The following is a 13,860-nucleotide window of genomic DNA, read 5'->3' on the forward strand; positions in this document are numbered from 1 at the left end:
CCGGCTTCTGCCGGGGCTGAGCTCTCCCTCGCGCCCGCGAGGGAGATCTCCGCCCCGACAGAAGCCCCCTTTCCCAGCCCCCCTTTTCCCTCCGGCTTCTGCCGGGGCTGAGCTCTCCCTCGCGCCCGCGAGGGAGATCTCCGCCCCGACAGAAGCCCCCTTTCCCAGCCCCCCTTTTCCCTCCGGCTTCTGCCGGGGCTGAGCTCTCCCTCGCACCCGCGAGGGAGATCTCCGCCCTGAAAGAAGCCTCCTTTCCCAGCCCCCCTTTTCCCTCCGGCTTCTGCGGGGGACGGGCTCTCCCCCCCAGCCCATCTAGTGCCCATTTTATTTAAATTTAAAATGGGCTTGAAATCTAGTTCATAAATAAAGACTGCTAATGTAAACTATGACCTGAACCCTCAACACTGAACATCTCTGCTTCTTTTTCTTTCCAGAAGGCAAAGCTCCTTTCAATGTACTTGCAGATTTCATCATTACTGAAGCTTCCTAGCTCAAAGCATTTCCGTGGGACATCATCTCCCTGCTCAAGAGCAATACTCTGTACCCTGTCACCGGTTGCAAATTTCCGATTTGTTTCAACAGATGATGCTTTAAGTTCCATGTTATTGACTGGGTTACCAAAAAACCTTGTCTTTATGTCCTCAAAACTATCTTTCCAGTCTCTTTTGCCTGCAGCTATCTCATCCATCACTGCTTTGTGAAAGGCACGCACTGTTTCCCATCGATGTCTACCTAAGTGGTCAAAGACTTCAAAGCAAAGGAGATGCCTTCTCTTCCGTTCTTCTGGGGAGAGGTCCAGCTCTAGGATGTGGAAATAGCCCAGCATAAACAGGTCAAGAGTTAAGCTATTGTATTCAACAGGCTTACCATTCACATATGGGAGAAACTGTTCAGGGGAGTAGACAGTGTGCTGGTGACTGAGGTGCCTGATCTGCCGAGATGGCACAAGAGAAATTATGTCCTTCCAGTGGTCAATTAAATTTTGGATTGCATATCTCTGCCGAACTAAGTGGCCAAGTTTGCTCATTTCCACCAAGGGCTTCTGAATAGGAGCTTGCTGCTTCTTAACTTCTGCCATAAGGTCTACCAGACCCACCTTTGCAGAATTTGAGGGTTTTACAGTCTTCCAAGCCATGAGCTTCATGGAAGGAATGTAGGCAGATTTTTTCCAGTGGCTTAAAAAAAGGAGCACAATACGTTCCTTTCGAAGCATGCTAGACTCTGCTATGGAGACAGGAGACCTGATCACATCAGAAGTGGCTTCCTCACAGCTGATGCCAGAATCACTGGTATTCTCCATGTCTCCAAATTCATGGTCCTCACAAAGACATTTCTTCTTGCCCTCACAAATATATGATAACATTTGTGGGCTTCTCTCTTTCCCTGTCCCATGTTCCCAGGGCATGACTTTCAATCCCTGGAGCTCGAAGGGTTTGTGCTGTCCCAAGAGGGCTCGTTTTTCAAAACTGCCTCTCAGATTTTTGACAGAGACACCACACTCCAGGATCTCTCGTTTGGCAGACTCTCCAGTGATAATGTCAGTCTTTCTCGATTTAGGCAGTGCTTTTGAAGTTAGTCTCTCATTCTCTTCGTTTTTCATCCCATTGAGGTTGTTGAGCAACAGGGACATGCTTTTGACAACTCCAGACATGTGGCTGCACCAGGCAGGGAGCTCCTGGCAGTCCTCCTCAGATCCTTGCTGCAGAATCTGACTGTTGACTGTGATATTGACAATGGGAGTCGGGAGTACTGTCTGCAGTTCTTCCGTCAGGCGTCCTAGCTCACTCTCGTACTCCTGGCACCTCTTCCTCATCTGCAGTTTCTCAATCTGCTTTTCTAAATACAGTAGGTCATCCTCAGTGAGCAGCTCCCCGTAGGGACCCAAGATGGCATTGTGTGCTTGGGAATACTGCCAGGCATCTTGCTCCTGAGCACAGCTGTCCTTGTTCTGGAAAAGGGAAGAAAGCAAGGAAGTTGCAACACAGAATTGTTACAAGCCAAATCCATCTCCCTTTCCCTAATGCCCCCCAGATCAGTAGCCAAAGAAGTAGTCGCCTGAATCACAGAGTCTAGTAAATACAGAATTAGAAACCACCTTTTTACAGTGGCAACCAGGGCTGAATTCTACACCGGTGACATGGAAGCAGCACTATGCCTGGGAGCAGGTGGGAAAGTCCCCATGCAGCTTGCTGCTGCCTTTTCTGCCTCCTCTGCCCCTCCTCCTTTCCCTCCATAACATTTCCACACAAGCACAGACACAGCAGAGTTCACACACACACCCAGTCACTGTGGCCCAGCAACTTCTCCTTTGTATACATGACTTGATATTCTTGAAGCTTGGCTTGCTTCACTTTTTCCAGCAAAACACAGGTCTGTTTCTGAAATTCAAACTGCAGTCAAGATTGGAATAGCTAGTTCATTTCTTGTGGGTTCTACCTGCTAGGCGCCACCCATAGCTGGGCTGATATCTTGATACTGGCCAGCCCTCTGCAAATCCATCTATCTACTCCAGGTAACAGAACAAGACATGAAAAGGGTTTTCCATTATACTGGTGCATGGAGTGAAATAATCAGAATGGAAGCACTGGAATTTTAATAAATGTAGAAAATCCAACAAATAGCTTTTAGGAAGTCAAACAGTGTAAGAAAACAGAGCAGTGACACCTTTTATTTTTGTTAGCTCAGTATAATACCTTTCTGCTCGTTCCTTCTTCAGATGCCAGCTCAGCCTGCAGTTTCCTCACCATCACCTGCCGTTTCCACTCTGGGATGGAGCATCCTCTTTCATCATGGGTAGGCACAAGGGCATCGATATCTGAGGCTCCCAGCTCCTCCAGTGTTACAAGGAGAGTACTTGGTACGGTGGCTTCGGTTTGCACTCTCTTTTCACCCTGCATAGAAAGCAGTTGTATTTGTAGGTAGCCTTTATATCAGCTTAAGAAAGGCACACCAGGGTTGAGTCTGAACGGGGCTTTTTATCCTACCCCAGATCGAATAAATCCCTCCCATTTGCACGGTATTTGATTTCCATTTTGATTCTGGGCACTTTAAATTTTCCCTCTGCAACATGCATGATTGATTTGTGGTGACCCTACCTTTCCTCCATGATACCCAGGAGCAGATATAACTTGCTATAATTGACCAAGTCACTTTGAGGGCTCCCAGTATTAAAGTGTAGATATGCATTTTGCTGAATTAACGTCCTCCCCGCTGAGGTAGATAAGCAGTCTGTCCCTGATTGGCTGGGTGCCAGTTCAAAGACTTCCTGGTTCCCGGTTGCAAGACTTTTTCCCCAAGATTTATTTTTGCCCTCCTTTTGGAATCTGTTTTAAAGTTACTGCGCTCTAGAATCCCACACTTCTCTCAGCAGATATTTGCCTCATTCTGTGAGGCTGCTGCTTGCTCAGGTCCCTCCTCCACAGCCACTCATTATCCCAGGACGATCATGGACAAGGCAAGAGAATGATGAGGGAAAAACACTGGTTATTATCACTATTCAACCTACAGAGTTTGAAAACAATGCTGTGATCCTGGCCTTCTGAAGAGATTTGTTGATCTTTAATTCTGCTACTGATTTGTTGGATTCATGGGCTTTCAGTGAGCTGGAGGTCTTGGGAGCTGGAACAAAAGGACAAATATACACATATTTGTTCATTTAAAATGCATTTTGAACTGCTTTTGTCTTGAATCGAGACTCAGCATGGCTTACAATACTAACCGAAAGTTCTATGCTGAAGCCTGAAGAAATGCTAGTGCCTTTCATGGGTAATCTTAAACATTTCTGTCCTACAGGTTAACCTTCTCTCTTTGATTATTCAATGGGGAAAATGTAGACATCCTCACTATTAATCGTTCAAACCAAGACATATTTTATATATCAAAATGAATGAATGAAACCTGAAATTTGCAGCGTGTTTCAAGACATCACTTATAACCATACTTTTTAAAGCCAACTGACGATGTGGAATGGAATGGTATAGCCCAATTTCTCATCTCAGAAATTAAGCAGAGTTGGTACTTGGGTGGGGGGACCACCAATGAAGACTCTGCAGTGGAAGGCAATGGCAAACCACCTGTGCCACTCATTTGCCATGAAAGCCCTTTACATATGTATGCCAATTGACTTCAATGGACTTAAAAGGCTGTAAGTGCTTTGGATACCCGTGTTAGTAGAACTGTAACCTTAGAAACATAATGTGATGCCAAATATAGACACCCTCTGCAAGATTAAACACGTATCTAATTTTTTAGCTAAGCAAATTGCTAGAGAAAATAGAGAGAAGGGGAACCTCCAATAGACACTCAGCCTCTGGCCTCAGAGAAAGTGGCTTATACAAGCCTTGTGATTAGGCTAGAAGGATGTAGGTGGGAACTGAGGTTGTTATGTTGAGTATAAGGTGGCATGCAGGGTGAATTTATATAACGTGTTCTGAATATCATAACAAGCATGAGCAGTAAAAGTTTTCCCTGCACCATCTAATTGGACCACCTCCCTGTTAGATCCTCTCTATTTTGTCTTCTATGTGTACTCAGAACTTGTTGTCTTTGCATTCTAGTTTTCTTGGGAAGATTAACTCACCGGTTGCTTTTTGGAAAGTGTTGCTCATTTCTTTTTTCTGCATCTTTGATGTATGATTGGCATTAGTCTGAAATTGTCTCATTGGCTGCTGGGTCCAAAAATGCATAAAAGACATTTAGAAGTTTCATCTTTGAAAATTGAAAGCAATTATTTTATGTTAAAACATTCCCTTATTTTCTATTTGATGTTAAATCATAGAGCCACACAGCAGCTTCAGTATCTGTAGTAATTAGGGGGCTACTCTGAAATGGAAGACACCCATAATGCCACCCTAAGCAGACGTATCTTCAGTGGACTTACAAGGGTGTAACTTTTAGGATGGCACTGCTGCTCTCTGCTTCCTGCTGTGCCACCAGCATTCATTTAGATGGGAGGCAAATTCCTGCATTTTCTATCTGCAGTAGTCAAGCAACATGGGCAATAAGGAGAAGTCCGTCACTGTTTAAGCCAAAAGATGATCTCATGACACCTGAGTATGGGGATACTTGAATACCAACCAGTTTGGTTTCCTCGCCATTCACTAGTGATGATCAGGCAGCCAATTAATCAACAGGCTCGTCGGCTGATCACAACCTGTTTGTATTCACAGGATGAGTGGTCAGCTGAGGGTTGACCTCCAATGTCCAAATTGTGCTTTGTGCCCAGCAAAGGTTTGGAGAATTAGGAACCAACTCCCAGATAATCAATTGCAAATTGGATGCTTCTGATCTCCCTTCCTAGAAACGTTTGTGGCCATGTCTGCTGAGATCCAGCAAATTTAGTGGTGATGGTGAATCAGAAACCCAGTTGAAAAGGTAAGAAACAAGCTCTTAGTTCTCTTCCTTTTGCAGTGGGGAGAGCAAAAGAATCGCCACTATCCTGCTCAGAGAGGGAAGAGACAATGAGTTATATTTCTTCTCCCTTTTGCAATGTGGCTATTTCTCCCTTTTGCAATGTCATTGTGTGGCTGTTTTCCTAACTTGACTCCTACCTGATCTTCCAATCAGCTGGGAGTCAACTCCTGACCAACAGGCAGCTGCAAATTTGTTTGGCACCAGTTTGAATTTCTCAATGTAATCTGAAAATGTCTTATCAGTTCACAGCCTTATGATGGGTGTTGAATAGGCTAAGTTTGGCTGTTGAACAGGTTTACTGAGAAATTCATGGTATAACGTGATGGGACCACCTCCCCCCACAAAAAAACTGAGTGTAACCATTACCTGGCCATTCTCCATACTTGTGGCATCATCACTCAGTATCTGTGAAGAGTCTTTTCTAAATTCTAGTTTGAAGTCCTCGGTTTTGGTTCCTTTGCTGTTGGAATCACACTGCTGGCCAACCTATGTAGATGGAGAATGATCCTGGAGAAGTGTAATGGGATTACCGGACATTGAACTATAGGTGCTAATGGTTCTTGATGACCCTTGAATTACATGACAAGAAAGTTATCATGTTTGAGAAAAGTGTTAAGTGCTGCCTAATTTGGATAGATGAGTGAAGGGTAGATGAGACTGGAAACTGCTTAAATTGTTACCAAACTCTTGGGAGACCTGTTGTTCTAAATGATGCATCTCCATGGAGTGCAGAGGATGTCATTAACAGGTCAGCCATTCCTTTTCACACATTCTAAACCAGGGGTAGTCAAACTGCGGCCCTCCAGATGTCCATGGACTACAATTCCCAGGAGCCCTTGCCAGCATTCGCTGGCGAATGCTGGCAAGGGCTCCTGGGAATTGTAGTCCATGGACATCTGGAGGGCCGCAGTTTGACTACCCCTGTTCTAAACTATATATCCAGATGTCTCTGATTGGCATCTGTTTCTGTATCCTGTTGGGCCAGACAGTATATTTGCACAATCTGGCTGACATCTATTTCAGTGGGATAGATTCAAATGAGTAGCCATGTTGGTCTGAAGCAGCACAATAAAATCAGAGTCCAGTTGCACCTTTAAGACCAAATCTATTTCGGTGTCATTTTCAGCCATCCAGTGTATTGCATTTAATATTTGAAATGATATTGAAGGAAGGATTGTTTATGATTTGCTATCTATAAACTACCCCTCAATGAGAGGAGGGGTCTGACTGCTAATGACTTCTTGCACATTTCCATTGCCATCTTGGGTCCCTGTCCCCCCTTGATCTTCAGAGCTTAACATAGTGGAGAAGATAACATAGCAGTTCACCCTGCCAGCTCCCTCAGTAAGCACATATAGTTGTGAGAAAAACACTGGAACACACCTTACGCTACGTGTAGCTTTATCAATGACCATTTATGCATTGGAGGTTTCATGCTGGGCTGCAGGTTGGAGTTTTAGTCATGGCAGGTTGCCTCACCTCTTCCTGCACCCACATGAGTGCGCATTTGGCTTGGTGCACCTCATCTGCCCCCAATTTGTGTTCCTGCATGGAAGTTGGGGCAGTGAAGTTCCCAGTGCGTAAACGGTCAATGAGAGAAACTGCAGTCGCGCTTGATTCACAAAAGAAATAATATCAGAAAGAATGGCAGTATCATACAAACTCATAAAACATTTAACTTCACATTTAATAGTACTTGATGAAAAATAACGTTGATCCATTTTATAGTTCAAATGTATGCTTTAGCTCTGGTGTGCTCCTGGAGCACTATCCTTCATTCTGCTGATGCTAGGGTCATATTCTGTGGGTGAGTGCATTTGGTACTATTTGCTGCTATCAGAATTCTGGTGCATGCAGAACATATTCTCATCCCTAAGCACAGACAGAATCTGACTGAGAAGGTGGTGGTCATCTAAACATGGCATTGAGAGAAGCCTTGTGTAGGTGTTCCCTCTGTCTCTGATGTCTTGGTATTCTGGCCCGTGACTGTGCAGGGGTGGGGTGGGGTGGGGTGGGGTGGAGGGTTATGTGTGGGCAGCCAGTGCCATAGAGCACTGAGGGATGATCACCCCATTATAGAATGTTTGATTAATCCTCTACCTTTTAACCATGTAATTGAAATATGTGTCTTTATCACCAGAACATCTATAGAGGTGTCTTTTTTTTATGAAATATGAAAATAAATATTAACTAGCAGTTTACCAATCCCAAACTACCCACTCTCATTAAAAGGAAAGACCACACTGAACATTTTCTTTTTACATTCCTTACTACAACAATGCATCTGAAACAAAATAACCTCAAATAATTGACAACATGCCTGTAACTCTCTTCCCACTAACAAACTGCAATCTATCCAGCCCAAGATGTAGGTGTGTATAAAGTGCTGTCAAATTGCGGCATATTTATGGTAATCCCAAAGGGTTTCAAGGCAAGAGAAGTTCAGGGGTTCCTTGCCTTTGCATGCCTCTGCATAGCAACCTTGGACTTTCTTGGTGGTCTCCCATACAAATACTACTCAGGGCCAACGAGATGTGGCTTCTGAGCTCTGGTAAGATTGGGCTCTCAGTTCAAGCAGTAGAAATACAGATTCCAATTTTGAAATATTATAATTCAGTGAGACAAGTTGTAGGCCACAGAATGAAACCCAAAGTAATCATTCTAAAACAATTAGAATTCAAGACACTACAACATCTATCTACTGGTAGAGAGTGAGCTCACAAAATGATGGTAGCCCCATCCCCACCAGCAGAGGGCTCCATATGCCCTGATGTTACATGTTTTGTGAGCTTCAGCCTTGATGAGCATAAATGACCACACAAATTATGGAATTGTTTTAAAAGATACATACCAGTCATGCCATCCCTGTGTCTTGCAAGTCCATATAGAACACAATACAGAAGATGGATAGTGCTCTGATTGGATCTGGTCCTTAAGAAGGTCAGAATTTAACAAACCAATGAATAATAACCAGTCTTGAAAGGAGCAGAAACGGGAGACTTCAGTCCTTCTGTCGAGAGGCAGCCAGAGACTGCATTGTGTGGTAAATGGCAGCAGGAGAAAGGGTGGAGGTCAAGGAGTCACAATTAGCATTGCATTAATATTTGAAGGATGGGCATCAGATGGCAGGGCAATGCAAAGGGGCTGGAGCTTTTTTTAGCTATAGAAAGTAAGATACATCCTCCTCTGCTGCCCAAACTGCCCTTGCCTTTCTTCTTTTTCAGCACCTTTCTTAAAATCTATGAGTTCTGTACCAAAAGAGAGACTGTTCAGCTAGATTTAGCAGAGACCAAACAATAAGGTTCCTTTTAGGGTCAGTTCACACAAGGCTCCAGCTTCTTGCCCAGCATAGTGCTATAGACCAGCAGGATGAGTCTCAGGAGCTGTGTGAACCTCCTTCTGTCTTCCCAGGCACCTGAGACAGAGCTGCCTCCTCCCCTCTCCCAGATTCCTCAGTGAAGGTTTACATACATGGACAACTTCTTTCATCAGAGTAGGTTCCATACATTATACATGAATATAATGGATTGGCAGGGATAGCTTACAAAAGTGTAATTCAACTAAAGAGGTTAGAATAAAACAGTGAGTCATGAGACAAATGAACTCAGCAATTAGTAGAGGTCAGGGAGGTATTCACTGCCACTTGCCTATGAAGAATTTTCAAAGGAATTAAATTTTCAAGTATTATTTCAGGAGAAGCTTCTTCATTTCCTAAGCATATATTTATTTTATTGAAAGCACAAGCCAGTCCCAAACTCTTGGGGTGAATGACAATAGGTCAAGTCAAAAATTCAAAATGTCATGTAACATTAAAATGAAACAGCTAAAATATTAATGAGCTCCTTCCCCATCACCTACCAGTTTAACCCCAACTAGCAAGAAGTTGGTTTTTATACCCCGTTTTTCACTACCAAAGGAGTCAAAAAGCAGCATACAATTGCCTTCCCTTCCTTTCCCCCACAACAGATTTTCTATGAATCAGGTCAAAAAGAGAGAGCTCTGAGAGAACTGATCTGTGAGAACATCTCTAACAGGACTGTGATGAGCCCAAGGCCACCCAGCTGGTTGCATATGGAGGAACGGGGAATCAAACCCAGCTTTCCAGATTAGAGACTGCCACTCTTAACCACTACACCAAGCCAGACCAACTGCACTTCCCAAAAACGAGCTCTGGTGTGTCCACAGCAATGAGTCAGTCACTAAACATTGACTTATTTTTAGCTGCCTTCATTTGATGCTCAGACTTTCATAAAGCACTTTTAGCTGACGGTTCCCTCCTTATATGCCTGTAATCCTGTCTTAAAATGCAGCTACAGAAGTGCACTGAAAAACTTGCTGTTGATTCAAGTCTTTGCCACTCTGGAAAGGCCAGATACTGATCTAGCACATACATTGTGTGTGTGTGTGTGTGTGTGTGTGTGTGTCTCCTCAGTCACTGCCATAAGAAACACATGCCAATTTTACCACTCTTATTTCCTAGATGACCAGCAGGAATCACATCTGTTGTAGTTCTACGCCCTTATATCTTAAGCTATGTGAATTATGGTCTCAGAACTTCTTGAGAACATGAGATCTGCCAGGCCCCAGCCATTAGCCAGAGGTTATTTCCTCTGCAGCAGTTGCCCTTGTGAAGGCACAGGCAAAGGGCCCTTCTTACTGGCTAGACTGGGGCCACACAATGCTGAGGGAGGAAAGGTTAACTCCCCCCCAAACTGCCATAAGCCCTAGTAAGGGATTCCCTTCCCCACCTCAAGAGCTATTATCAAACTAGGAAGGCCAATTTACATTCCTGAAAATAGTGTAGGATGTGGGGAGACAACTCCCTCCACTAGCATTGTTAGCCACCATCCAAATATTCTTCCCCACACACGTTGCTGTGTTATCCAGAGATCTGATCCCAGTCTTGTCCAGTTGAGTTGAGCCGTAACAAAGAAAAGATCAGTCCCTAGTTGAGGTTGGAAACAAGAAATGAATCATTCCTAATGAAACCTGTTAAGCTGAAACTCCCCACAGATGCACAGATCATAAGCTGAAGTCTGACCATTTCTACCCTAGTGGTTTCCCTTTGATTTAGTGACACATAGAAAACAAATGCTTTCTTCTTTCTCAGGCTGTACTCAGTATTCCTGCAAGCCTGGAAGGAAAGTCAAATAAGCAACAGCATTTTGTACCAGTTCTAATTTCTGGGTCAGGGCCACATAGAGTGAGTTACAGTAATCCAGTCTGAAGGTGACCATTGCATGGATCACTGTAGCTGGATCTTCAGGGGCCAGGTAGGTTGTTAATAGCTTCACCTGGCACAGACAGTGGAACATCTGGTGAGCTACTTGTGTGACTTATTCTTCCATTGCAAGGCAGGCATCAAAAGTCACCCCCAAAGTTGTTAGTTGTACTCCATCAAGGTAGGGGAGACACATTTCCTCTCCCAATTCCCTTTAGTCACCACAAACAGAAGTCACTGATAATCACTAAACAAACTTTAAAACAGGGGTCTTCAACCCCCGGTCAGCGGCCCGGTACCGGGCCACTAAGGCCATGGTACCGGGCCGCCAGCAGCCGCGCCTGCCTTCCCCCCCCTGCAGCGAGAGGGGGGGAAGAGGCAGGCGTGGCCGCTGGCATGCCAGCGACGTAAACGCGCACGCGCAGAGCCGCCGTGCATTCGTGTTTGTGCCCCCTGCTGGCGAAAACGCACACGTGTTAGCGCCACCTAGTGGCAAAAACATGCATGCGCGGCAACTGCACGTGCATGTTTACGTGCAGCTGCTGTGGCCGGGCCGCCGGCTCTCTCCCTCCCTCGGAGGCGGTCCCCGACTACAAGAAGATTGGGGACCGCTACTTTAAAAGACGGCTGATCATCAACAGTGAAGGCAAGCCTCATGAGAAAGGGTGTTCCAGAGTCACAGCACTGATGGCAGAGGAATTAACATAACAACAGTGCATAACCTGACTAAAGAGTAGATGGTTTGTTTAGGGATACACTTGATAGGAAAAAGGAGAGACAGAGATATTCCTACCTACATCTCTAGCTGAGAGAGAGAAGATAAGGCTAAGTATGACAGTTCTGAGAAAAAGTAGAAATTGCCCTACGAGTAGCAAAATGTAGACAGACAAGGAACGGGTCTCTTAACAGGAGAGAAGGTGCTGGCCTCACTATCCTATCTAGTTGCCTTCTTGCTGCCCCCTGCAAGGTCTTCTAATCTTTTTTGTACCCCAGACCCTGCCTTTTGCAACTGAAAAGGCCCTATTTCTGATCCTCTCCTGTACCACTTCTGAAGGCAGGAACACCCAAAGAAGGAACTCTGATGGATACTTCAATGGATGGACAGGCAGGTGGAGACAGGAAGAAACGATCTTTCAGATACTCCACCAATATTGTTAGGAGTGTGAAGTAAAAGCTAGTCCTTTGAATTGTGCCCCATTAGCAACACCTTGATTAAAATCGAAATAATAATAATAATAATAATAATAATAATAATAATAATAATAATAATAATAATAATAATAATAATAATAAAGCAGCTCCTGCAGTGTCCAAGTGCAGGCCACCTGGAACAACTTCCCTCCCCACAAACTGAGAACATATTAAATCATGGGTTACTATTCCTCTTTGTAGGAGAAAAACGAACTCCGCTTTGCACATGTGCCTGCAGAGTAGCGCAGAGAGAGCTCCAGTCCCACACTTGAGCAGTGCTGTCTTCTTTAGTCAATATCAAGTAGTGTTCCGGAAAGATTGTTTTTTTTGGTCGCCATTAATATTTTAATGGGAAACTGAGTGGTGACAGAAAGCTCTGGTTTCAGAAGGCCCTGTTCCAAATCTCAGGCTACGGCAAGGATTTACTAGGCTTTGTTCAGTGAAACCCGAGCACTTGCTTAGGATTTCAGTGCCAGCTTCTCAGGTTCACGGCAGAGCCACTCCAGTGCCCCATTCCGCTCCTGCCTGCCCTGTGTTGGCTAAAGAACATCAGCCATAGAAACAGTTGGGAATCTAGCTGAAGACTCTCCTCCAAGAGTGCCCTATGAACTCCTCTGGACCTTTCTTATCACACCATCAGTCGCCCGCTAATTGCCTTCTAGTATCCATGTCCTAACTGAGGCAGAGACAGTCAAAAGGTTCTGCAACTTGCTTGCCCTGTCACCCTCGGCCAGGGACTTAGGGGGAAAGTTTCCACTCTACTGACAGCAAACCAAAAATAGCTGTAAAGGCAGGAGGGACCCAGATCCGATTCCTTCAGTGCTACAGCAGGAAGCCATGCCCTTGTCCCAGCTTTGAGAGGCTGCTGAAGATTGTGGAAATGCAGCAAGCCCTATTTCTCTAGGTGAGAATGGATATAGGTCAACCAGATCTAAGGGAAGGACTCAAACGGGAAGGGCTCAAGTCAAGAGTCACTCATCGACTGATGTGTCTAATGATATGATATCGATATGAGTCTTTCTGCTGCTGCCAGACACTGTTAAGCAAGCAACACCAGAGAGGAACCCCCACAAATATCATCTCCTGCCTACTTAGCGTGATTCTCATCCTATAGCAAGCATGCCCACCTTTTTAATATAAACCCATACTTAAGATACACTTTTTCTCTGTGTGTGTGTGTGCAGGAAAATGATCCTTTACAGTTGCTTTTATACAAACTATTGATTGCCTTCAATTGGTGGTGGCCTAGGTCTACAGCAGTATCATGCCTTTTAATAGGACCAGCTAAAATGTTACAAAGTAATGGGCAAGATTTTGAATTCCACAGAACACTTCTTCAGCCAGAATGTTCATTAACAAAAAAAAGAGGTGGGGGAGATATTGCAGCTCATGATGGAAAAGCCTGATGGAATGCAGTTTGTAAAGATATAACATGAAAGGCACATAAGGCATACACCGTTGGGTTAGAAGTTCAAAGTATTGGTCAGATTTTGAGTTGCAACAGAAAAACAAGCAATGATGGTTTTCTCCTTTTGGTAATGTAATTTGAACCAGCTTTTAGTGATAATGACACAAAGGTCCCTTATAAGGCAGAGACAGGGGGGAAAAAAGGTAGTCCTTATGCCAGTAAGCTGGGACTTAGTTTTATAAGGTGTATTATGTAAAAAAATTGTGAGAATCAGATGATGCGGAAACACATAATTCTGTGGAAACACATAATCTGTGATAATCTAAATCTCACTGGCGGCCGCTGACCCAGGGGCCACTCCTGCCCCCGTGGCAGGCTCCTTTATCTCGGCCCAAAGGCCAGAGAAGGACACCAGGGCGCTTGGCCTTGGGCAGAGGCTGGCACGGAGAGAGGCAGATTGGGGGCAGTGGCAGCTGGCGAGGCCTGGCACTGAGGCCCCTCACTTTGCTGCCCATCTTCCAGGGCCAGGCCCACCATCTGGAATGCAAGTTCAGGAGGAATGGGATTCCACCCATAATAGCGACAGGTGAGAGAAATGCCTGATCTCCATCACCTGCGTGCCTCCCCT

General features: G+C 44.8%; 1 protein-coding gene across 1 annotated transcript in view; it reads right to left on the bottom strand.

Annotated features, from left to right (window-relative positions):
* Positions 1 to 271: 271 nt before the first annotated feature.
* The window catches only part of ESPNL (espin like), a 28,238-nt gene continuing 14,649 nt past the window's right edge, over positions 272 to 13,860 (bottom strand). The window contains exons 6-10 of the mRNA XM_077349256.1: positions 5,779 to 5,898; positions 4,580 to 4,667; positions 3,506 to 3,618; positions 2,694 to 2,891; positions 272 to 1,948 (exon numbers count right to left, since the gene is read on the bottom strand). Coding sequence (XP_077205371.1) covers positions 374 to 1,948; positions 2,694 to 2,891; positions 3,506 to 3,618; positions 4,580 to 4,667; positions 5,779 to 5,898 — 2,094 coding nt within the window. The 3' untranslated portion in view covers positions 272 to 373. The remainder of the gene's footprint in view (positions 1,949 to 2,693; positions 2,892 to 3,505; positions 3,619 to 4,579; positions 4,668 to 5,778; positions 5,899 to 13,860) is intronic.

The sequence above is a fragment of the Paroedura picta genome, chromosome 8 (genome assembly GCF_049243985.1).
Source record: "Paroedura picta isolate Pp20150507F chromosome 8, Ppicta_v3.0, whole genome shotgun sequence".
NCBI classification, from domain to species: domain Eukaryota; kingdom Metazoa; phylum Chordata; class Lepidosauria; order Squamata; family Gekkonidae; genus Paroedura; species Paroedura picta.